The sequence below is a fragment of the Phalangium opilio genome, unplaced genomic scaffold (genome assembly GCF_054372755.1).
Source record: "Phalangium opilio isolate 3A_F unplaced genomic scaffold, DU_Popi_V2 ptg000081l_1, whole genome shotgun sequence".
Taxonomy (NCBI): domain Eukaryota; kingdom Metazoa; phylum Arthropoda; class Arachnida; order Opiliones; family Phalangiidae; genus Phalangium; species Phalangium opilio.
In genome coordinates, this window is record NW_028324188.1 from 20,995 (window position 1) to 47,409 (window position 26,415).

The 26,415-nt window shown below is 32.8% G+C and overlaps 1 protein-coding gene across 1 annotated transcript; it reads left to right on the plus strand.

The window, feature by feature from the left end:
- The first annotated feature begins 443 nt into the window (after positions 1 to 443).
- Tob (Transducer of ERBB2) lies at positions 444 to 21,879 on the plus strand. The gene is made up of 2 exons (XM_089846671.1): positions 444 to 1,090; positions 19,766 to 21,879. Exon 2 carries the CDS (start codon positions 19,946 to 19,948, stop codon positions 21,488 to 21,490), a length of 1,545 nt encoding a protein of 514 aa, XP_089702797.1. The 5' UTR covers positions 444 to 1,090; positions 19,766 to 19,945; the 3' UTR covers positions 21,491 to 21,879.
- The last annotated feature ends 4,536 nt before the right edge of the window (positions 21,880 to 26,415 follow it).

Here is a 26,415-nt window from a genome sequence, read left to right on the forward strand (position 1 = left end):
CCAATTTTCCAAATTCCAATCAAGATCAGGACCTCAAAAGCCCAATTTTCCAAATTTCCAATCAAGACCAGGACCTCAAAAGCCCAATTTTCCAAATTCCAATCAAGACCAGGACCTCAAAAGCCCAATTTTCCAAATTTCCAATAACTTCCAGGACATAAAAAGCCCAAATTTCCGATCTAAAATCCGTCCGAGGACCTCGAAAGCCCAAATTTCCAATCAAGATCAGGACCTCAAAAGCCCAACTTTCCAACACCCTGCCCCGCAAACCCCTGACCTACATACACCCAACCCACCAACCCTACCAACAACAAAACAAACCCAACTTCATACAATTCCAACTCAACTCCCAACCCAAGACTTATAAATAAGAGCCCATCAGTTTCAACCACCCTTTAAAAACACCCCTTGAAGATCCAAAGCAAGCGGAATACATACATTTATAAAACCTGTACCTTCAACCAACCCAGAGCCAGAACCAGAGAGAGAGTCAGAGGATTGGAAATTGGAGAAGGCAAAAGAACTTAGGGAGGAAGGCGGCTGCTTGGGAATAACACGTCGTTCGTAGGTTGGGGGCGCCTCCAAACGGGAACCATTGGAGTTAGCTTTTAACCTAGTGAGAAAAGGACTGAACGCCTAGATTCAGTCATCACTAAAAGTGCGGTGAGCTAGCAAGGGCGGTGCGTTCGTTCGTTCGCAGTGTGCCAGAAAAGACTACGGAAGGCCCAGAACCCAGAAAGGCGCGAGAAATAAAATTCTGCAAAAAACATTTTCCAAACCAACGCAAAAACAAAAAAGCAAAAGCAAAAAACAAAAAAATAATAATATTTTTTAAGTTTAATTTTTTATATTAATACTATAAAACTTAACTGTTAAAAAGCGCTCGACGTCGCGAGTTTTTAACTATATTTTTGTATTTTTCTACTAAATTCAAAAAAAAAAAACGATTAAAAAAAAAGAATAATTGTCCCCTTCCTAAAAGTCTGAATTGTCCTCCGACACAATCCGGAAAAAGAAGTGTTTTTGTTTACTCTTTGTTTTTTGACAAATACGTTACGGCCCGGATGAAATATTATGTTCACGTCGTAAGGTAAGATTGATTTGATTTATTTATGTTTATTTATTTTTAATTGGTGCAAAATATTTTGCATTATTTTACGAGTTTTTATTTTTAGCTATTGTTTATTATTATTATCATTATTCATTATTAGATTAGTTAAGCTATGGGTACGGATATCAGCATATATTAATTAAGGGTCTAAATTAACTTCTCTTGGGAGTATATTAATTAATTAGTTAGTTAGTTTAAGTGAAGTAATTAAGATATATATATATATATTTATTTTTAATTGCTGCAAAATATTTTGCATTATTTCAGGAGTTTAGCCTACGATTTTAAGTTGTTGTTTATTATTAGATTTGTTAAGTTATGGGGGACCGGTATTAGCATATATACTAATTAGGATCTAAATTAATTTCTCTTAGCTGTATATTAATTAAATAATTAATTTAAATTAATTAATTACTTAAGGTATAAAAGTTTTAATTGGATTAAGTTTTTCCATGAATATTTAAATTCATTCCGGCGTATTTTATTTTTTTGTTATTGAACTGGGGAAAGGGTTGCAAATTTAATTAAGTTTCAATAATTAATTAATGCAGTACTTTTTAATTGGACGCAAGTTATCCGCAACATGTAGTAATATTATAGAATAGTTAAATGCAATGTAATAATGGATTTTTAAAGTAAAAATTGACCAATTAATGGATTAATTTTTATACTAATTTAATAATTCAGTTCAGACCCTAATTTCAAAACTTACTCAATCTTTAAGCAATGATTTTTAACTTAAATCTATACAAGATTTAAATTTAATTGCGATTAGAATTAGATTTTACGTTAGCTACAGAATTTCGCATATAACTAATTGCAAATTTAGGAACATAATTTTCAACGAACTCACTTCAATTCAGTTCCTAAATGCAAAATTACCCCCTGCTCCTTTTTAAATCTATTTAATATTTAAATTTAACCACGATTAAATTTGGTTAAAGTTCCAGCAACCAAAATTTTAAATCAATTCAGCCCCTAACTTCAATTATCATCAGCTTTATAAAATATAAAATATACAGGATGTTTCTGATAAGTGTGGAGGCATAAATTAAGGGAGACTGTGTTAATTCTTTGGGAAATCAATTTTGAGTCGAAAATGTTCTATACTTCTATATATCGCCATTTTGCCCTAAGGGACAATGTTTTCTAGTTATGATTTGACTCAGTGTTTTAGGGATGACCCCCATACCACCACCAGACTTATCAGAAACACCCTGTATATATATATATATATATGTAATTTTAACAAAACAGACTTTATTATTGCCCGGGAATTTGGTGTTCCAATTGCTATGTTATGTTTTCCCCGGGGATTCTGACCCAATAATCAAATATGACACCCTGATAAAATAAATATAAAATGTGCTGGTGCTGGTGACCTGACTAGGTTAACTCTCTCTACTAGGCTACATACACGTATGATTATCACGCATTTTGAGGTCAGTTTTGTCAGTTCATTTAGCGAGAGTTTTCAAACATTTTCAGGTTAACTAGTTATACTGGTAAATATAATCAAGTTGTTTTTGTTGTTGTAAACACTCCCTCACAGTCCTTTTGCCCTTTAGTAACCTAGATTATTATTGCAGGTTTAACAGAGCTGTAATTACAATATTAATTAAACTTGATTTAAGTTTAAAGTTAGATTACCATTTTATAAGTTAGTGGGGTTAATTAAGTCTTACAAAACTTTCTAAGCCCAATTTGGAACCAAATACAACCCTTCTAAAGTTAGTAAGCGCAATTTGGAACCGATTACGACCCTTCCAAAGCTAAATTGGAACTAAATACGACCCTTCCAAAGCTTCTAAGCCTAAATTGGAACTAAATACGACCCTTCCAAAGCTTCTAAGCCTAAATTGGAACTAAATACGACCCTTCCAAAACTTCTAAGCCTAAATTGGAACTAAATACGACCCTTCCAAAGCTTCTAAGCCTAAATTGGAACTAAATACGACCCTTCCAAAGTTAGTAAGCGCAATTTGGAATCGATAACGACCCTTCCAAACTTTCTAAGCCAAATTTGGAACCAATAACAATCCTTCCAAAGCTTCTAAGCCTAAATTGGAACCGATAACAATCCTTCCAAAGCTTCTAAGCCTAAATTGGAACCAATAACAATCCTTCCAAAGCTTCTAAGCCTAAATTGGAGCCAATAATAACCCTTCCAAAGTTTCTAAGCCTAAATTGGAACCAGTAACGACCCTTCCAAAGCTTCTAAGCTTAAATTGGAACTAAATACGACCCTTCCAAAGCTTCTGAGCCAAATTTGGAACCAATAACAATCCTTCCAAAGTTTCTAAACCCAATTTGGAACCAATAACAATCCTTCCAAATAACCTAAGGCAACTTTGGAACAAATTACAACCATTTTGAACTTTCTAAGCCCAATTTAAACCAATAAAAACCCTTCAAAACTTTCTAAGCCTAATTTAAACCAATAGCAACCCTTCCAAACCCTCCAAGCCTAAATTAGAACCAATAGCAACCCTTCCAAACCCTCCAAGCCTAAATTAGAACCAATAGCAACCCTTCCAAACCCTCCAAGCCTAAATTAGAACCAATAGCAACCCTTCCAAACCCTCCAAGCCTAAATTTGAAACCAATAGCAACCCTTCCAAACCCTCCAAGCCCACCCAATTTGAAACCAATAGCAACCCTTCCAAACCCTCCAAGCCTAAATTTGAAACCAATAGCAACCCTTCCAAACCCTCCAAGCCCACCCAATTTGAAACCAATAGCAACCCTTCCAAACCCTCCAAGCCCACCCAATTTGGAACCAAATACACTTTCGAAAACCTCTAAAAGTGTAGTCTAACACAAAAGCAACCCAAAAGATTCAAATAATTCCCTTAAGCCTAAATTGAAATAACGTTCCAATAAACATTTTGTGTTTTTTAGTAAAAAAAGATTTAGCCTCCCTTTTTGAAGCAAGCTTAATTATTTAAAATCTTATTTATCTAATGTATAAACAGGGCTGCCAGACCAGTTAGGGGATTATATTTGGTTAAAAACAATACATAGTCTAACGTAGCGGTACGTGTTTAATATAAGCAGCTGTTATCTTTACGTGGCACGCGTCTGGCAGCACTTGCGCAAAGGATTACAACGGTGTTTTGTAAGTGAACGTTGATCCTTGCCAAATGAAAATGGAAAAACAATCGGAGTTTCGGCACCTAATGCTTATTTTATCATAAGAAATAATAGAGATAAGGGTACATGGCTGCCATCCAAGTATTTAATGGATTTTAAATTAAAAACAATATTAAAATTTTTGCTTTTGTTATTTAAATGTCTATTTTTAAACCTAAATTTAAATCTTAAGTGTTGTAGATAAAAAAGGTGTTAAATTGAAAAAACAATTATTGTTTACCACAAAATTCTTTCGGGGTTTATGCCAAAAATAACAACAGAAGTAAATAATTAGAAGTAGAAGTAAAATACTGTTTTATAACTTATTGGGAGTATTTTAACGTTAATGTTTTAAGGATGACCCCTTAATTAAATTAGCATTATCTTTCAGATTCTTATGTTAAATTTAAGGGGTCATTGATAAAACACTCCACTCCAATCCAATGTTCATAATAATTTGTGTTAGGGGGTGCATGCATCCCTTATGGGACATTCAAAATCGGCTGCTCTTAGAAGTATAGAACAATTTTAACTCAAAATTGATGATTTCCCATAGGACCACATTATCCCACTGCACTGTACTTCGCTCCTATACCCTCCCATTTTATTTTTGGAAGAACACCCTGTATATTCACGAGAAAAATTAGCGCATTCTTGATAAAATTATATAACAAAACAGTCCCAAGAGACTTTGATAGCACCGTTCCGCCTTTAACTGTACTAAATATTATAGAAAAACAATATTATCTGCCATTGCTCTTGTCGAGTAAAGAAAAAATAAGCAACATGATCAAATAAATCTGTCGCGACCGAAGAAAACAAAACGCCCACATATTTTTACGCCTGGAAAAGATACTATAGATTAAGGGTACGGCGGAGTGTTACGGTATGTTAAGTTAGTGGTAGGGAAGGTTATATTCAAAGTCGAAATAAAAAGGGAAGAATTTAATATAACTTTATAAGGCATAAAGACCCAAATATTTTGAAGTTCTAGGCCTAAGTCATCCGCGAAAGATTTTGAGGAAAAAAGGAAAGATGTTTTATGAAATTTAGAGTTAGAAGTTTGTAGAGTTGAAGTAAATATGTTTGTAAGTAAATATGTAAATTTCTTTGGTTACTTCCTGGTACTTTCCTTGAAATATTAAACTCAATTTCCTTAGTTACTTTATTCGTTTTTTCCTAAACAATTAAAACCCAGTTTCCTTTAGAAATTCCCTGGTATTTTCCTTGATGATTTAAACCCAATTTCCTTGGCTTTTCCCTGGTATTTTCCTTGATGATTTAAACCCAATTTCCTTGGCTTTTCCCTGGTATTTTCCTTGATGATTTAAACCCAATTTCCTTGGCTTTTCCCTGGTATTTTCCTTGATGATTTAAACCCAATTTCCTTGGCTTTTCCCTGGTATTTTCCTTGATGATTTAAACCCAATTTCCTTGGCTTTTCCCTGGTATTTTCCTTGATGATTTAAACCCAATTTCCTTGGCTTTTCCCTGGTATTTTCCTTGATGATTTAAACCCAATTTCCTTGGCTTTTCCCTGGTATTTTCCTTGATGATTTAAACCCAATTTCCTTGGCTTTTCCCTGGTATTTTCCTTGATGATTTAAACCCAATTTCCTTGGCTTTTCCCTGGTATTTTCCTTGAAATTTTAAATCCAATTTCCTTGGCTTTTCCCTGGTATTTTCCTTGAAATTTTAAATCCAATCTCCTTGGCTTTTCCCTGGTATTTTCCTTGAAATTTTAAATCCAATCTCCTTGGCTTTTCCCTGGTATTTTCCTTGAAATTTTAAATCCAATTTCCTTGGCTTTTCCCTGGTATTTTCCTTGAAATTTTAAATCCAATTTCCTTGGCTTTTCCCTGGTATTTTCCTTGAAATTTTAAATCCAATTTCCTTGGCTTTTCCCTGGTATTTTCCTTGAAATTTTAAATCCAATTTCCTTGGCTTTTCCCTGGTATTTTCCTTGAAATTTTAAATCCAATTTCCTTGGCTTTTCCCTGGTTTTTCCTTGACAATTTAAACCCAATTTCCTTAGCAAATCCCTGGTATTTTCCTTGACAATTTAAACCCAATTTCCTTAGTAATTCCCTGGTATTTTCCTTGACAATTCAAACCCAATTTCCCTATTTCATTCCCTAGTCTTTTCCTTAACAATTCAAACCAAATTTCCTTAAAAGCTACCATTACAAGAAACGCTTCCCACACTATGGTGGTTTCAAATTACCCACAATTACAAAACCGTTATTATCATTACAATACTTTACAATAATACCATACGTGGGCAGAAATTTTATTACGTCATTGAATTTGATAAGTCAGGTGTCGCTAAGGAGATGACGTAGCAACATTTTCGCTTTGACGTCACGAGGTAGGAACTGGCGCGAAAAAAAAGATAGAATGAAAGCAGAGAGTCGGCCGCGCGTGCTCCGTTTTCTCGTGCTGGGAAAGCTGGTAAACAACGTTAGAAAGCGGGAAAATGGGTAGGAGAGGAGAGATAGGATTTGGCGCCCGTTTCCATAGCAACCACACGGTTGCTCCGAGTTATCCATTGACGCGCATCTCGATTCTGGTCCAATAAGAGATGTTGCAAGGTTTTATTATACTTTCTAGCCAAGTTTAAAAAGAAATAATGTTCAACTCCGGATTGCTCTAATTAAATTACATGTTTATAGGAGTTTTTACTCGGGTCCTAATTGATGTAACCTCAAGTATTTAGTACCGTTGGAAAGGCGAGAAATAGGGCTATAACATATTGAAAGGACTTCCCCGTATCTCTTATAGAACCAAAGTTACAAGGTGTAGTAGTGTAAATAATCCCATGTTAACGCTAGGGATGGAAATTTTACGTTCATGAACATTTTGCTTAATTACTCGGACCCTAATTGTGGTACCCCAAATTATTTAGTATCATTTGAAAGGGGAGAAATAGGACTATAACATACTCAAATAACATCCTCGTATCTCTTATAGAACCAGAGTATAAGGTTTATTATAAATAAACCCAGATTAATCCCATGGAATTTTTAAGTTTATATACATTTAGCTTAATTACTCGGACCCTGATTGTCGTAACCCCTAACTACATCGTATCATTGGAAAACTAAGAAATAGGGCTATAACATACTCAAAGGACTTCCCCGTATCTTTTATAGAACCATAGCTCTAACACTACAAAGTAACAAAACAATTAAATAGCACTTTCTACAGATGTATTTGATAGATTGTACGTACGACCTTTTCAAATATTTTTGCGACGCTAGATTACTAAGCCTAAGCCTAGGCCTAGGTATATTTAATAGCGAGAAAGATTCCGAACAGGTGTTTTCGTTCGCTCTACTGACACGCATTTAGTTGAACTTAGAATATTACAAAACTTACCAGTACATTCACGGCCCATAAAAAACGATAAAGAGTTGTCTAGCTAGTAGCTAAGGCTCCCTATGGCATAACTTAAATAAATGTAATGTTAATTAACTGTAATTATCTTAACTATAGTATTAATTAAATTCAAAAAAACTTAAACTCTTCCAACCTTTAACCTTTCACGAAGTATTTCGTTTTAAAAATATTTTGAAAAATTACAATAAATTGGGTATATAATATCAAGAAGTGATATCTAGGGGGGACGTAAAAGGAGGCCGGGCTATTTCGCTACACTCTCCTCAGTCGGAAAATATGACTGTAATTTTCGTCATTCGCGTCGGTCGCGCTGACGTGAGTTTTCAAGAACCAATGAGATGCTGCTTGTAATTTAGAGGCAGCGGGGATTAACTCCGGACCTACTATACGTTTGGACTGGAGATAAAGCTAGATTATAAATGTGGAGGCGAATTTATACCTTCTCCCTAATAAACTAGATATCACTTCTTGATACGATTTACACTGCAGGAGACCAGGCTACTTTTTACTGTACTTTCTATGCCAAGTATCTTGCTCTCTCCTACAATGTAAATGGTATAAATCCTCCTAGTCTGAACTTAACTATGTATGCATATATAATTAATAATATTTATGTATAATTTATGTATTATCCTGGCTTCTGTAATAAATCCTAAGGCTAATTTAAAACAGCTTCATCAGGCTGACATGGCGCGAAATAAATTAATATAATAGAAGAAGTAAAAAAAAAAAACGTTCATAGTCACGTGACACGCAGTTTTGTTGGCGCAAACTAATTAATCAAGATCAGTTGTCAGCGCTATTTAAAGCTACAAGACGTCCGATATTAGTTCATGGTCGGGACAAGTCATAGATGTAAGTAGTTCGCGCGTGCCATCAAATTAGAAAAACATCGTTTAAAAGAATAGTCTCACAAAACCGAAATTATAGTAGAAAGACTGTGCACTTAATTCTACAAGATTTTCAGTCTGTTGTAGATTGCGGTCGAATAGATATTCACACGTCACAAATGACTGGCAACACTTTTTATATGTATTGTCTATTTTATGACATCAAAATTTTAAATATTAATAGTGTCACTCTCCCTTTATATAAGAGCTCCCTAAAAATTCCGTTGTCAACGTGATCTAGAATAATTCTTTAGGCATTATTGTCAGAAGTAAATTAAACCGAAGTTATCCATTATATGTTATTTTTACTATTATAAAATACACTAAATTGAAAGCTATTGTGCATTTCAACTGACGTACCTAAAACACCCTCTAAAAGTATTCTGGAATATGTAAACAATTTTATAAAAATATAATAAACAATAGCTTCCGTTTAATCTATTTCTGGCTCTCGCGCAATACAATATAAAGATTCCAATAAATCCAACGGGAATTTGCTCAAAATAATACACTGTCCAATGAAGAAAAGCGGCTTTACCAGTAAAGCAAACTATGCCTGAAGAAGCCTAGCAATATATTTCCCCCGCCTTTACAACGCTACCGTGCTGTCCCGTACTTGTTGCTAGGCAACGGGTGGAAGGGGGAGGGTAAGGGAGTGCGCGTGGAAAATTCTCGCTCAGCCTCTTACAATCCCTATACATCAAACCCGTTTAACTTGACAGTACTATCAAAGGCGTAGTAGCCCGTTATTTCTTGGGTATACAGCTACATTGTAGCCGATGTACTTGAGCCTTGGCAACAGTATCTATTTAAGTTGTCCTTTTGGTAAAGCCGTTAGGGCGTGGAAAAGGTCATACTAAATTTGTAGTAGGGCTAAAAATATTTTTGGCTCTCTCGGAATTGCCGCTGTTTGTTTGGTACACTGTTTTTAGTTTTTTGAAAATCAATACCAATAACACTTGGCAGTGGTATTAAACTATAGAATACACCGAGATTTCCCTTAATTTAGTGACAAGTAATATTGTCCGGAGTGATACATTAATTAAAATGTAGTTCTAGTTCTTGTTTCGTAGCCGGTTTCAAAATGGTATTTAACTTAATAAACTGATAATTAAAATTGGCTCACCAATTAACTTAAGAAGGGTTGTCGTTTAACCACACATTGCCCTGCACGTCATCTCGTTAACTGTAAGCTGTGACGTCATTCACTTCCGTACTTTTGATTGGCCTAGAAGAGAAAACACAAAAAAAAAAATTAAAAAAAAAATTATCACAAAATGAATTTTCTCGAAAAATAGACCAAATTCGTCTAAATTTGACCTAATTCCATTCCATTCAACCCCTATATTAAAATAAAAATTTTATTACATACTTAGACATTAATAAACCATTTAATTTCAAAGCAGGATATAAAATTAATATTTAATATGATTGATTATTTTTTTCATTTTACAAGATAGCTATTTTAAAATTTGAGTGGTTTTGGGGGATTTGAGGCTTTAAATGCCCATTCAGACTCCAGCAAAAAAATCTTTCATTTCCGTTGGTAGCCTCGTTAACTTCGTTACGGTCACGTGGTCATAGGTACACATTCATTTAACCCTGTTCAGACGCCACGTGAGAGCAGACGACTTAAAACTAGTCACGAAAACACAGTGATTTTTTTCAACCAAAGCGTTTAAACACTAAAATATCTGCTCATCCAAAAATGACAAACAAATACCGCTTGCCAAGAATCCTAAAACCTTTCATAATATCGTCTGCTAAGCGTACATAGCTCACTGGATCACGCGTCAGTAAAAGACATGATTGAGTAGGCTATGGCTAGAAAAGGACATTGTAACGAAGGTGGCGCCATCTGAGGACACTGCCCCAAACAAAACTGCATAAGAGTTAGCTATGGCTAAGAAAAGGCTATTGTAACTAAGGTGGCGCCATCTGAGGACACTGCCCCAAACAAAACTGCAAAAGAGTTAGCTATGGTTAAGAAAAGGCTATTGTAACTAAGGTGGCGCCATCCGAGGACAGTGCTCCAAATAAAACTGCAAAACTTTCAAACTATAAACCCGCGTCATTGACACGTGACGTGTCTAACTAACTAAGCGAGAAAAACGACGACTTCATCGACCTAAATTAACGTAAGATTTTTGTCTGAACGAGCCTTTAAACCCTTTAGCGTATCTGACATAAAATGTACAGTATATATCCTCGATGAAAATAGTCCGGTGCATTGATATCGATTGTAAGGCCTCGATTGTAGTAGGCCAAGAGAAGATTTAGTGAAAGAAAAAAAAAAGAAACAAGAAGCTCCTTGCGCTTTAGCTAGCTTTTCTAATTTTAGTCGCCGCCGCCACACGCTAGTTGGCAAACTTGTCTAACGTTAAATCGATAAAGACTTTTTTCCCTTAAGCCTTTGACATTTAAAATATAAAGGTTTATCGGTTTATGTAACAAAGTTTGACCTACTATCAAACTAAGAGCTCAAGAACACACCTTCTTCGGATATACTATCAGAAGCAAATATAAGTTGAAGAAAGTACACTTGCATGCACTGAGTATGGTTTAAGACGTACTCCAACGTGTCCAAGTCTTAATTAGCTTCTTAATTTGTCTGTAGACCAATTTGACTCACCAATCAGTGATTGTAATCAGATCTACTTTAATATTATACATATATTACTGTATGCAGTTATCAATTTGTGATCACATTTAATTTCCCTCTATACCCAGCTGCAGAAAATAGCAGTAGCCAACAACTGCTCCAATTCGGTTGGTGATTGGTGACATAATTTGTTAATTCATGTTGAATTTTGAGCCTGCATGCATTCGTAATTAACACGGGGAAAAATTAATTAATGATTTAGAATGATTATATTTTAATTGCTTCAATTGGAGTGATTATTAGCAAGCATAGATTAGATTTAGTTGTAGTAGACGTGAAATTAACACCTGGTGGGGCTGATAAATTAGATTTAGGGTGATATTATATAATTGAAATCATACTCGAGTAGGACTATAGTATAGTTATAATAATAATAGGCCAGTTTTAAATTCCCCTAGTATACCACCACAAGGTGGCAGTAAATAGTGTTCGCAAATTAAGAGACAACTTGAACCACGTGCACTTTCTATTATTTTTCATTTGCCTTTGATTCCAAAATAGGATAAGATAGGCTTTTTCGATTTTAAAAAAGTAATTCTCGCATAGAACTTTAAAAGGGTACTAAACAAAACCAAAATATTAAACACCATTGTCTATAACTCAAAGTACAAACATGACGTGCTTAAAAATGACCTATATTGCAGAATCGCGTGCAGTTGAACCCAATTTAACCTTGAATAAGTTCCCAAGCCCAAGTTTCCGTAATCATTATAATATTTACATAGTTTTAACTATAACTAAAACAGCACGTGACTGTATAAGTGTCACGTTTGAGCAGTACTTACCTGTTACAGTACTCATTAAACTTGTTTTTATTATTATTTTTTTATTCTTCCTATTTATACGCTATGGTTTATGCCTAAAAAATAAATAAATAAAACTACATTTTTACGTGCTATGCTTTTCTGTTAAACAATACAAATACCCGGGCCTTTCTGGAATACTAATTTTTTGGGGAAACAATAAATATGCCTGGACAATTGGACATTTTGTGTTTTTATACTAAGTTATTTTTGAGTGTTCTTTTCTTAATGGTTATTCAGGGTTAATAATAAATTTGATTAAGTTGTTTGCTGGTTTGTTTATTTGTTGGTCATTTATGATCTAAACATTCAAAATTCAATAAAGGCAAGGTTCAGGTAACATAACATTATACCTTAAAATATGTTAAAATAAATATAAGAGGATTTAAATAATAAAATTAAAATAAATAAATAAATGATTTCTTATTACAATATGATAAATAGCATTTAATTAGTCAAGTTAAAAATAATCAAGAACTACTGCCTCGTCATCCGCCATTGGTTTAGTGAAATTAGTGTCGTCTGCTAGCCAGAACCCATACTTTACCCCTACGTGATTGGTTGAATTCTAACAGGCTAATAATTGAGGTAGGGGTTAAGGTAGGTTCTGGCTAGCAGACGCCACTAAATCAATATGGCGGATAACGAGGCAGTAATCCTTGATTATTTTTAAAGACTAATTATATGTACTAATTATCATTGTAATAAGAAATCATTAATTTATTTTAATTTTAATATTTAATTACATTTATATTTACAAAAAGGTCCTGCTTTTAATTAAGGTAAAATATTATTTTACCTGAGCCTTTTACTTCAATTTAAACCCTGTAAAATCAGTCGTACCCAAATCTAAAAAACAACAAAAAAACAATGTCACCTTTTGAAGGTCATTGTTTTAAAAATAACGCATCTTAAAAAAACACAAGAGATTTACTTCTCTCAAGGATCAGATGAAATCAACTATTCGTTTGTTCTAGTCCTAAAACTAAAGGGGTTTAAAAACAAACGGTAAACCACTTTTAACAAGAGGGCGTGGCACTACTTTATCCCTAAAACAAAAATGCTCTATTCTGATTGGGTACAAATAAAACTCTCTACATTACATCAAGGCCAGGTGTTAGATTTACCATCAATTGCCAAGAATGTCAAATTTTATTGGCAAAGACTCAACTGGGTTTTAAAATTATATTATATTTAATTGTCAGTAAGGGTTAATTCTACGGCGTAGGGATATTATTTGATAAAATCCCATAGAGGATAAAATAGTTCGTGACAAGTTGCAAGTTCAAACCTCTTTTAATAGATTGAATTTGAAATAAAGCCACCTTGGATAATGAAATAACAAAAGCTATTTTTTCAGATATAGTCTAGTGGCACTTTGTGTTATTTCCACGTAGACTTTAATACGTTAAAAGTTGGATAGCCGCCATTACTCTATAGTTTTTACAAGCACCTGTCATTTACATTGTTGGGAAAGGGTTGTTTTGTCATTCTTCATTTTATTTATGGGTTGATGTTGATGTGTCCTTTAAAAGGGATTGTCATAATAATGTCAGTCAGTCAGCTTGTTAAGTTGAAAACTTTCAAAAACATTATGATTTATTGGGAGATGGATGGGTTTTAAAACTGAACTGAACTGTACTGGTAGAGGGGCGTATGCATTCAAGATTTCTTTGTCCAATTGCAAATTAAAATATAACTAATAAGGGATTAACGGTACGTGATAAATAGATCAGCTCGAGGAAATTAATTATTTAATTAACGATTAGCGTTAACACTAATTAGGGTACATCAAGGGAATAAACTTCAGCTGCTCATTCAGTCAACTCGCCGAATATTAATAAACATCATAGGTACGCCTAACGTTGGGGGAACGAAGGGATCTATCTGTATTGTTTTCTGGATGGTATTGGTATATCAAGGTCACTTTAAACTAAAGAAATTAATGAATTAATTTCAAAGTATAATCACTCTGTTTAAAGGTAGACTAGCCAATTAGGGTAGGGGAAGTAAATGAATGTATTCCCCCTAAGCTACCACGATATGTTGAGTGAAAATGCACGTACACAATGATTCCAATTATCTGTATGTATTCCTACCTCCGAATTGAATCTATTTTGATGTTTACTATTTATTTTTCATGAACGAAACCAATTTATTTATTTATTTAATTTCTTTAAGTTGTTTTTAAATCATTCCTAGTGGTTTAAAAGCTACGAGGTCGTTGCACCCTGTTCCGTTTGGAACCATTTTAGCTGGCCTACAATAACAAAAGCCCTATACGACGCCATTAGGCTTAGCATACGTCGCCAGCAAATATATATATATCTATTGACCCAAAAAGATAAAGAAACAGTAACTTCCTTACGTTTAAGTTTAAAGATTGGTTCGTGCTTTGGCAACCAAACTCCTCATAAACTCAAGTCGCATACACGTTCTGAAAGAAACCCTAAGCACTTTTCTTTTCTACGCAGCTTAACATTGCGTATTAATCCGCCTTAACTTCATCAATAATGAAAACTGATATTGGTTAGGGTTATAACATACTAGTTGCCATGGTGATAAATTAGGGGAATGACTAAATTGAGGGAGGTAAGGATGTAAACTTAGTTAAGAACAATTTTGTTGCCAAATTGGTTTCTGGTAATTTTTTAGAATCAATGATTGTTTAACATTTGTTAACTAGTAACATGAATAGATAGAGAGCTTTCAGATGGGATAGTAGTACGTCATACCCTCCCAAGTCTTACCATTCTGTTCTGGTAGCCATATTGGGAGGGTGGCCTCAGCTTCATTCCCGCTTTAAATTTAAACCCACCACCAATATGGCGGCGTAAATTATGTCACGAGACCCAGCTCCTACTCCAACTGAAAGCTCTCTATATTAGTGTGCCTGGTCTGGTACAAAAACAGTTTATTAACTGCTTGGACCAGTTTTTAATTTTGAAGAAAGTGGGGATTACTTGTCCCTGGGACCAGTTAATTAACTGCAAAACTATGTGGGGACCAGTTTAATATTTTAGACACTAGGGGGTCACTGGTCCTAACCTGGACTACAGGCGTAGGGACGTCCATTTTAACCCTAAATAAAGCAGACGACACTACGTCCCCCCCCCAATCATTTTAACCAATTATAATTGATAAAAACCGCCCCCTACGGTAAACCATAACCTTAACTTAAAAATACATTCATTCATTCATGTATGTACATCCCAAAATACTTGTTGTTTTTCCAAGTTCTGACTTATTTATTACAATGTTGACTCCGAGCAATTTCCTCCGTTTTTCCCTTCTTTTCCCTTCCTTCAAAACGTACACTGCACTACTTCTTTCCTTACGCAACTTAACATCAGCGTAACCTTACGCCATTGCGTTGAACTTGGTTTGAACTTAAGTATGAAGAGGAAGGTTTATGTTTATGACCGAGGAGGGAGGAGGTTATTCTAGGAAAGTGAATAAGGTTAAGCCTAGATCGTACTACTTTCAGAGTCTTGGGCGAGCCCTATTTTTCTAAAAGGTTCACTGAACTCACTTCCAAAGTGTGTGACGTCACACTGATCCATTTTCCATCATCTTGCTGCAAGTTGCAAACTCTAGTCGTTCTTTTTTTTTTTTTTTGAGATTTGTGGGATAGGAAATGGTCCAGTTTCACGCGATCTCGCCCAACCCTTATTAACTTTCTTCTCTATAAGCCTTGGTCTTAACTTTAGCGGTTTAACCCTTTTAAAACCCATTATTTTTAGTCCACGAGTGATTTTTCAATGTGGGTGGGTTATTTATGTAGTTCGCTTTAGTTCTAAGCCACTTGTGTGTTAAAAACCCATTGAAAAAACCGGATTTTAATTTGAGAAGGATTTTAGTGTATAGTTTCTTAAAAACAAAACCGGGTTTTTAATGTGGGTTTTTTATGGGTTTTATGCCCCTATTAAGATTATACCATTGTCTTTGTTAGTGCATTATAAACCACTGATAAGAACGGGTTTTTAATTTGTAAATCCCGTCTAGAAATTAACATGGGGAGATATATGGGGGCTTAATTATTCCTAGTAGCTGTATGTATTCTTGCTTAAAATTAAATGAAATTTAGAGTTTAATTAAATTTATTATATTTCTACTACCGTTTCACCCAAATGCAAAAAAAGGATCAGTTAAACCTTATGGGAGTCTGATTCAACTAAGTACCACATTTGTAAAAATTCTTAGAAATTACCGGCGAATCTACTATTTAAATTAATTAATTAACCCTTTAATGAATTGACTTAAAAATAATCTTTAATCATCTCAAGAGACAGATTAAAATATTATAATTAATTTTCTTTAATCAAGATAATTATAGCAACCGCAATGTTTAATCAAATCTCGCGCCAAATTTAAAAGCTCATGCACGTGCTGCCATACGTAAGTTACGTCATAGCACGTGCAATTTTATCGTATCCCGCGCCAAAAATGCACGTGCTAGCTAGAAGGCAAGGAGCATCGTGATTGGTTGGCCACAAGTGCAACTTTTAATTTAGGGATGAAATGTTTATTTTTAAAATAATTCCCATTCGTTTTACGAACGATGCGGGTTTCATTTCACTTTCCCTTTAAGGCATTGAGTATTAGAATTTTTGGCAATTTTGTATTACAAAGTTTAAGCCCTCCTTTCGAGCCTTACCTTGACATAAAAGAAATGGAAGCTTTGCATAAATTTCAAATAATAATGAATAAAAAAGGTATTGTAGCTTAGCAGTAGCGGTTTTTCAAGAATAAATAAAATAAGGTTTCTAATCCCAAATGGCAAAAATTTGCATTATGATTTTTTTCTTTGAAATTTAAAATAAAGAAAGTGTAGGTAGGTGCTTAGTTGCGGAGGAACATTTTTAAACCATTTTTTGTTGTCTCAGATGAAAAAGAAATAATTATTTTTTATCTTTTGGAATATTAATTTGGAGTATTAATATATTAATATTTATGTTTTGGGATTCCGAATACGCGGTTCAACTAATTAATAATTAATTAGTTTTATTATTTAGTTAATAATTGATAGCGGATTCGTATAGAGTTAGAAATTACCTTTAAAACAAGACCAACCACGTCAAAATCGGCTGATAAATAAAGAAGTTGAAAATTTTCAAACTTAAATATGACGAGTTGGGACTTTTCAAACTTCCTCATGACGAGTTTTCTTCAAAAATCTTCCAACTACTATATTTATTAAGCAATTTTGACGAGGTTTATATCATTTTGAAGCTCTTTAAGAGACGCATCTAAATCCATCCCCAGCATCCACCTTAATCAAAGTAATTCAAATACATTTCACGATGACGTCATAAACAAATTTGAAAAAAATCCAACTTCCTTATTTACCGTCCGATTTCAACGCGGTCAATCTCATTGTAAAGCTCATGTTGACCTCCATCCAAATACGCCACGCAAAATACCCAAATAGCAAAACGTCCGTCAGTATGTAAGTAAACAAACATATTCTCCCCCAACAAAAAAAAAATAAAACAAATCCAATCTCAGCTAGTAAACAAATAGTTAAAGTGAAAGAAACGCCCCAAATATTTTGATAAAAGGAACTCTGTAGGATCTTTAAAAGCCTAATCTATTTTAAATTTTATTTTAGTTTTCAAATTTCACTTTGAGTGCATGTTTAAGTGATGAGTGTTCAAGAAAAAAAAATCCGGGGATTTATTTTGGGTATACAATTTAGTTATGAATATTTCCTCATTCCCAAACCCACCCAATAAAAGCGAGGGAGTCTTGAATCCTGGTTCTCCTTAGATATATCTATTCTTGGCACAGCCCTAAATTTAAGAACAACAACCGAACCAAGAAAGCATCGCGCAGCTCGACTCGACATCTTGGAGGCGCTACTCCTTCCTTCAAGGACGAAGAATGGGGATGGGGCATCGATTATTTTTCTCAGTGCAACCCCTGACACTTAACCCAACCTAAAAACCAATCTTTATTATGGGAGATGGAATGAATTCATCCCCCCTTTATCTCAGCTAGCTTTAACATTTAATAAGTTTACTACAGTGTTATCAGAGTCAGGATATGCTTATTACTAATTCAAATTAATCAGAAACATTAAGAACTTATCATTAAAAATACAGGGTTTTTAGGGGGTGCATGCATCCCTTATGGGGGTTCATTCAAAATCGGCTGCTCATAGATAGAAGTATAGAGTTATACATTTTCGATTCTCAAAATTGATCAATGATTTCCCATAGAACCTTCCATGTATCCCACTCACTGACTGTACTTCAATTTTAATTTTTTTAAGTCACTTAAATCGTTGTAGAGAAAAATCTCCTCCCATTTTTTTTCAAATTTTTCCACGCCAACTAAACTCAACTAATCACAGTCAAAAATATTTTTTTTTTTAAAAAAAACCCCACGAAAGTCAGGCATATTGGGATTAGGGCCAAAAACATTCTCTTCAATTTGACAAATACCATACTTTTTCAACGGTCGTTGTAATTATAATTAGAAATCCGGACGTATTTAAAAAAAAAATGTCCCACTAATGTCAGAAAAGAGTTAATTTATATAGTATTACCAGAAGTTAATTACACTAAAGTAATAAGCGAATACATTTAGAGGCACTACTATCAAAGGTAAATAGAGATAAAAGAAAGTGCCAGGAACTGGGTGGGAGGTTAATGAAAGTAACCTAAATAAGTAGTAAAATTATGTTTATTTCTCTGTCTCTAGCTTCTTAATTTGTCTGTAGTCTAATTTGACCAATCGGTGATTGCAGATCTAATTTAATATTATACATATTACTGTATGCAGTTATCTTTGTGATCACATTTAATTTCCCTCTATACCCAGCTGCAGAAAATAGCAGTAGCCAACAACTGCTCCAATTCGGTTGGTGATTGGTGCAGTAATTTGTTAATTCATGTTGAATTTTGAGCCTGCATCCTTATAATTGACACATTGGGAAAAATTAATTAATGGGTTAGAATGATTATATTTTAATTGCTTCAATTGGAGTGATTATTATTATCCCATAGATTAGATGTACAGATAATAGTAGACCTGTACCTTACTTTCTATTACAGTACGCATTTGCTTTTGCAACAACGCGCGCTAGAGTCTTAATACACGGTCCCCTTTATGGTTCATCATATCGATTAATTTAACAATTTTTCTTACAAATACGGAATAAAAGGGGTAAGATCCTGAAAAACTCGTAACCATGGCAACAATTCCACTTAAGAACTACTTTTTTTCTCTCTCTCGCACTCGTTTTAAGTCACTATTGACCGATCAAACCCAACCAACATTTCGTAATAGTGCAAGAAGACATTTGATAAAACGAAATTATTTTTTCTTTTAAATCTCTCTGTCAAATACACTACATGAAAAAGGATATCCTTTGAAAGCAAATTGAAAATTGAAGTTGTAGTTGAAATAAAATCGGGAATGTATACAGCTACTAGGAATAGGAATCATTGTGTACGTGCCATTTTTCTCAGCCAGGCAGCTTTTCTTGTGGGAGGAGCTAGCTAGAGTAATCATAATGTATGACAAATTTTACCCAAACGAATAATATAACCCATCTCTCTGCGCCTTGCGCCTAGGAACTCGCGTTTCTACCAATGCGTAGTTAGTTCTAAAGCCCGGCCCACAAACCCAGCATAGAAATTAACGTGGCACAAATATTCCTATGAACTGTATGAATTCCTGGGTTTAAGCATAATTTTATTGAAATTGTTAGTTATAAAAAACCTACTTAATTAATTAAAATACCTTTTAATTATATTTACAGATACGGACGACAACCAACGACGAATTTCCAAACACAAACTCAACAACTAACCAACGATAAAAATCGAAACTCAATCGTGGCATCGCCATTTCAAATTCAACTATTAAACTCATAACGAATACAAATTAAGAAAAACTTTTGGGCACGACGACAAAAGCACCCGAACTGCAGCTGCAAAAAATGTCAGGCCGCAATATGCACGTGGAGATCCAAGTGGCGCTCAACTTTCTCATCTCCTTCCTGTACAACAAACTCCCGCGTCGTCGAGTTAACCAATTCGGCGAAGAATTGGAAAAGGCCCTTAAAGAGAAGTTCCAGGGTCATTGGTACCCCGAGAAACCCTTTAAGGGTTCGGCCTTTAGGTGTTTGAAAACGGCACCACCCTTGGAACCAGTCTTCGAAGTAGCAGCCAGGGAATCTGGTATGGACTTGGCGGACATCCAAGAGAACTTGCCGAGGGAATTGAGTATTTGGGTTGACCCTGGTGAAGTCTCGTACAGAATGGGCGAAAAGCTTCCGGTGAAGATTCTATACAGCGACGGAGACAAGGACAGGACCCACGAACGGGAAGTTGCCAGGACATTCAACCCAGAGGCGCAGTGCTTCAAACCCATCGACTCCTTATCATCTCAACTAGCCGGACTAGGTCTTCAACAGGGTAATTACGCGAATGGCAACGTTTCACCGACCGAATGCCATCAAGGTTCGTCCGGCTCCTCACCGGTCTCTCCAGGGTCACCGGGGTCAAGTTCACCCACCAATCAGGTCTTCGGAACGAGTACCAATACGAGTAATACGCGAAACCACCCAATTTCCTCTTTGCCGCATTCTCCAAGTGGTTCAGTGACTCCTCCGAACGGTTGCTTCAAAAATACGTCAACCACGAGTGGAGGCAGTACGTCATCCTCCAACGCGTCATCACCCGGTTGCGGGGGTGGTCCCACGTCGTTCCTGGGCGGAAAGACACCGGCCTTGACCTTTACGACGGCGGCCTTTGCTCAGACGAAATTTGGATCCACTAAATTGAAGACGAGTAGCAAACGATCTCACCGCATGTCCCCGACGGAGTTCAGCGCCTACATCAAACAAAGGGCTATGTTGCAGCAGCAACAACAACAACAGCAACATTCGGCGGCAGCGGCCATGTTTGTCGCCGCAGCCGCAGCGTCCTCGGCGGCCGTGGCGGCTGGTAATAACTCCAACTCAAACAACGGACGTCCTGGCTCGTCAAGTCCGTTGGATTCCGGAGGATACTCGATGATGGGCAACGCGACGCAACAAGCGGTATCGCAACCTCACCACCATCTTCATAATAACAATCCGTTTAGCAACAACGGACCGTCCGCCAACAACCAGTCAAACGCAAATACATCCTTCGGGGTCTTTGATACGCACGGATACTTGGGGGATCTCTTCGCGGCAGCGGCGGGCTCCAAGTTGGGATCTAACAACGTCAACTCTCATCAAAGGAGGTCACCGACGCAACAATTACCAGGTGGCTTCTCACCCTACGATCATCATGGTCGGAATAAGGTGGACAATTTCGTCCAACAGCAAACGGTCATCGGAGGGTGTCCCAATGGTTCCAACGGAATTCAAGGTTCACCCAACGGTACTAACGGTGGAAACAAGAGCTTCCCTCAACCATTGGTTGATGGGGTTACGTTCAATTTGAACGTTGGTCCTTATCCAAACCAATACCAACATCTGTTGGTCGCCAACTAAATCGATCCACAGTTATTCAACCTGGGATTCGTTAAAAAACCGTTGTGTTCTCTTACTTTAATTTTCACGAAAAAGACAATGGGATCGAACCTGTTGACGAATTCATGGAACTGGCTTTTGGGCTGAATTTTAAACATTAATTTTCGATTCTGGTCATGAAATTCTTAACGACTTACAAACTATACCTTAGCCTAAGAGTATGGAATTTTTCAAAAAAAAGCCAATACAATTAATATATATTAAAAAAAAACAAAAAACAAATTGCCAATTTCTGGAATAATTATTAACAAGTATAAAAAAACTGTTAAAATTTCTACGAGATGAAGTTTAAGTCAAATAAAAAGAATTAATCCGTTCAAATCAGATATATTTAATGTTAATTAATTAATTTAAATTTAATTTAATTAATATTTAGTAAAAAAGGTACTTAAACTAAATTACAGTTTAATATTAATAAAAGATTGCTTGGTTATTTTTTTTTTAAAAAATTATTAATTTCATTTACGATTATCTTAAAAAAAAACAAGTACAAATTAAAGTTTCGTAATATTCGAAACCAATTTTAATTTTAATTTAGAAAACAACCAAGACGACTTTTTTAACGTTAAAATTTAATTGTAATTAAGTTTATATATTGTTAAATTATATTAAGCGGAGGTTTTTAAAAGATCTGTGAAATAAATTAATTATATACGGATATTTTATAGTTAAGTTTGTAAATTAGATTTTAAAAAAACAATTACGTTGCGTTGTTTTTTTTTGCATTTTAAAATATAATTAAATATAATATATAGAATTTTTTTAAAAGAAAGTGATTTTAAACGAATTTTTTTTCCTTGTTATTTTAAAAATTACGAGTGACTATGTAGGATTTTTTTACATCAGAAAAAAGTATATATAAATATAATTTTTTACTTCGCAAAAAAATATTAGATTTATATTATTAGTATAAGATTTAATTTATGAAAAATGATGAAATAATTATAAGAATAATATTTAGGGGGTGTGTTTTTTCTAGTTTTTTCTACGTTAAATATAAGTGTTTTATCGAATCCCTTACCTAAAGACCCTAATTAAATCAAATTAAGTTTAATTTGGTTACATATTTGAGTAGAAAGCTTCATAAGCTTTAAAATGAAATCAGTCGCGTTCAAATCGGATAATAAATAAAAAAGTTAGATTTATTTCAAACTTCGTAATGACGTCATAAATTTCAAATTTGAAAAACAAAATCTTTATTTACGGTCCGATTTGAACGCGATTAATTTCATTTTAAAGCCCAGAACGAGCTCTATGTAAATACGTCATCAATTACGACTTTAATTTGTGACGTCACTGGTTCTTTGACTAATTACTCCCTTTGTCCCAAATAAAAACTATACCGACAAAAAAAATGTATAAAAAATATAACAAAAATATATATATATTCTATATTGTGATAACTCAGAGACAAAAAAATACCATAGAAATGTGTGTTATTGTACTTGAAAAATTTCGACTTAAAAAATATACGAAAAACTAAAGTTAGATAAAATTGACTAAAAATTGTTAATGGAAATTAAAAAGCTACCTGAAACGTGACAGAAATATTAGTACAAAAAAAACAACTACAAATGTACAGGAAAAACCAAAATACAAAAAAAAATAAAAATAAAATATAAAAGAAATGTGAATTAATTAATTAATTAAGTTTGTTAATGGCCGTAAAATTAATTTTAATTATTATTCCTGACTCAAAACTATGCTAAAATATAATAAATCTAACATAAATTGAATTATCATGATTTGAATATTAAAATTACGGGGATTTTGAAAGCTCGAGTTAAGGTCAAAGGTTAAAAAAAATATAAAAATTAAAAACTTCCATTAAAGAGATGCCTTCCTTAACTAAAAAGTTGGTTTTGAATTAATCGCAATTAGTCTTTAAAAGGTGTTAAAATGTACAGAAAACGAACATAAATTTTAATCCCTTCTAAGACTGCGATTAATTAAACTAAAGAAACGAATCGAAATGTTAAAAAATAAGGCTCAGCAGTTCATCGATTGCTAAGCCTTATTTATGGAATTATGAAAAGTGTTTTGCTGTGATGAAAAAAAAAATGTTGTTGCCATATTAATCAATGGTTAAATTTAAAACTAAGCCTAATTATATTCAAAGGAAATTAATTAAGGATTATCAGTCAATGAATAAAAATTTAATTTGGTTTTAAATATAACCATGATTAGAAGAAAATGTTAATTAAAACCTAAGAATAATGTACAAAAAGAAATGTTTGAAGCAAAGTGATAAGGGTTTTGAAATATGGTGAACTTTTTTTTAAGAATGGTTAGAATATTTTTTAATTGGTTTAATTTGAACAAATTAATTAGGATTTTAATGAACGAATGAGACACAACTGTCAGAAGAAAAATCAAATTTGAAATTGAGGAAAAATTTATTTAATTTTAAAAATTCTTTTTTCCCATATCATTAATTTTTAATTTTTAAACTAAATTTTTAACCATTCTTAAAAAAATTAAAAAATGAGGTAGGGTAAGGGTTCGTTGATTAATTGGTTATGAATTGAAACGTTGTTATATGACCCCGGTAAACAAATTATATTTTTATGATAAGGACAAAATAAACAAAAAATAAACAAAAATAAAACAAAACGAGATATTAGAAATTTTGCACCTAAAATATTAAAAATAAAATAAAAAAACCTGCCAATAATTTATATATATACGTAAACGGGTACTCGAGTGTACAAAGCAAAGAGTAAGAAAGAGAGAGAAAGATTAAAAAATAATAAGGCACCCAATTTAAATAAATTAATTTTAAATTAATTGGCAGCTAAAAAAAATTAATTGTTGTGTACAGTTTGGAAAAAAAAAAATAAATATTCAAAATTATTTTTCGGGATTTGGTAAAATAAAATATTTGTTAATTAAATTAAATTAAATTTAAAAAGAGTGCTAACCCTAATTTTAAATAAATATAAAATAGGTGAAAGATTAAGACAAAAAAATTAATGAAGGGTTTTTTGGAATGATCACGAAAAAAAATTTAAATATTTAAAAATTGAAGGTAAAAACAAATTAAAATTCTAGTCCTAAAATATAACTGATACCTGACTAATTAATATGTATTTAAAACAAAATAAATATATATATAACCTATATTTAGAATAAATATAACGCCAAAAAAATTAAATGTGTAAAAAATGGTGATATAAACATATTTATTTGGATAAGGGATAGCTTAAAAGTAATTATTAAAACTTCTTGTTTTTTTTTATAGTGTAGACCTTTTTTAATAAATTTTTTACCGAAAAAAATAAATATTTAAAAAAAAATTTAATATTTGGCGCACTTTAAATATTAATTAAAAGTAAATTGCAAAAAACAAATATTAAAAATAAAAATAAAACATCTCTGCTCCTAAAAAACGATTTAAAAACAAACAAACAAACCCAAAAGTTATTCTGTACGTTATCTTTTTGTGGTGTGTAAACTTTTAAATGTTTAAATGTTTTTAAAAAAAGGGGTAATTTTTCTCTCTGACCTTGGAAGTTAAAATTCGAATTCGAAGTGATTTGATTGGCTTATATTCCCACCATTTACAGCTAAAAGAAAGAAGTCAATAGCCAATCATATTACAGCTTGAAATCTTTCATTTAATTAATTAACATCCAAGGATCAAAAATAAAAAATATTTTTTAATATTTTCATACCAAATTAATTCGTTAAAAAAATAAATATTAAATATTAAAACTGGCTTTGTTAATTAATTAATTAATTATAATTAAATTATTAATGTGTATAAATAAATACTTTCAATATATATTTGTAGAAATCAGAGAATTCTATAAAAACTTCCCATTAAAAATACCAAAAAACAAAATAAATATAATTTTGCATTAAAAAACCAAAAACAAAATTTTTCGAGATGTTGTGAAAAGAAAATAACCTTAACTATTGTACTACCGTTAAAAAACAAATGTTTGGGGTTTGAGACGTTTTTTGTATTTAAGAAAAAAAACACGTTAATTGATATATGGTGACTGAAATTTCAAAAATATGACATTTTAAAAAAAAACCAAAAAAAAAAGTTAAATAAAATAAAATAAAAAATATGGTGTTTTAAAAGTTTGAAACGAAAATAAAAAATACGTTTCTATATTTTTTACTCTGAAAAAAAAAATACTAACCAAACTTAAAATGCTATAAACGCTTTAAAAATTAAATATAACGCCAAAATTAAAAGTTAATTCCACAGAAATAAATAAAAACAAGAAAAAACCATCGTGTTAAATAAAAAAAATAAATAAAATGTCAGTGGTCCTGAAGCAATTTAAAACTTGTGGAAATTATAAATTTTTTAGAATTGTCTATATAGAATTTTAAAAGAAATAAATTCTTTAAAATTCAAATTAAAATCTATCAGTAAAGATTAATTAATTAATGTAAATTAATTAATGAATTAAACGTAAAAAAAGGCAAGAATTATAAATATTTAGATAAGTGTGAAAATATTTCTATACTAAAAAAAACAAAACAACGTTCAAATTAATTAAAATTAAATTAAAAGTAATTAGAATTTTGGGTATTAAAGAAAAATTACGAAACTAAAAATATATTAAATATAGTTGAGTGGTTTTAAGCAAAATTATAAATTAGATGTTTTTAATTGTTTTTTAATTAATTAACTAATTATTTAATTAAGTGTTTAAAAATTTATAAATATCATATGCCACCGGGTGAAAGTGCAAGATTAAAAACTAATTAATAATGATTAAAGCAAAAATATTAAAAATAAATTTTAATTTTAATGAATTAATCTTATAGAGAAAAAAAACATATCCATTAATATTTAATCAAAAAATTAATTAGATATTTTTAATAATAATTAATTTATTACGTATTTATAAGTTACCAGTATTCAA

Coding starts and splice junctions, on each gene's coding strand:
- Tob (XM_089846671.1), top strand. CDS start 19,946: ATGTCAGGCCGCAATATGCACGTGGAGATCCAAGTGGCGCTCAACTTT.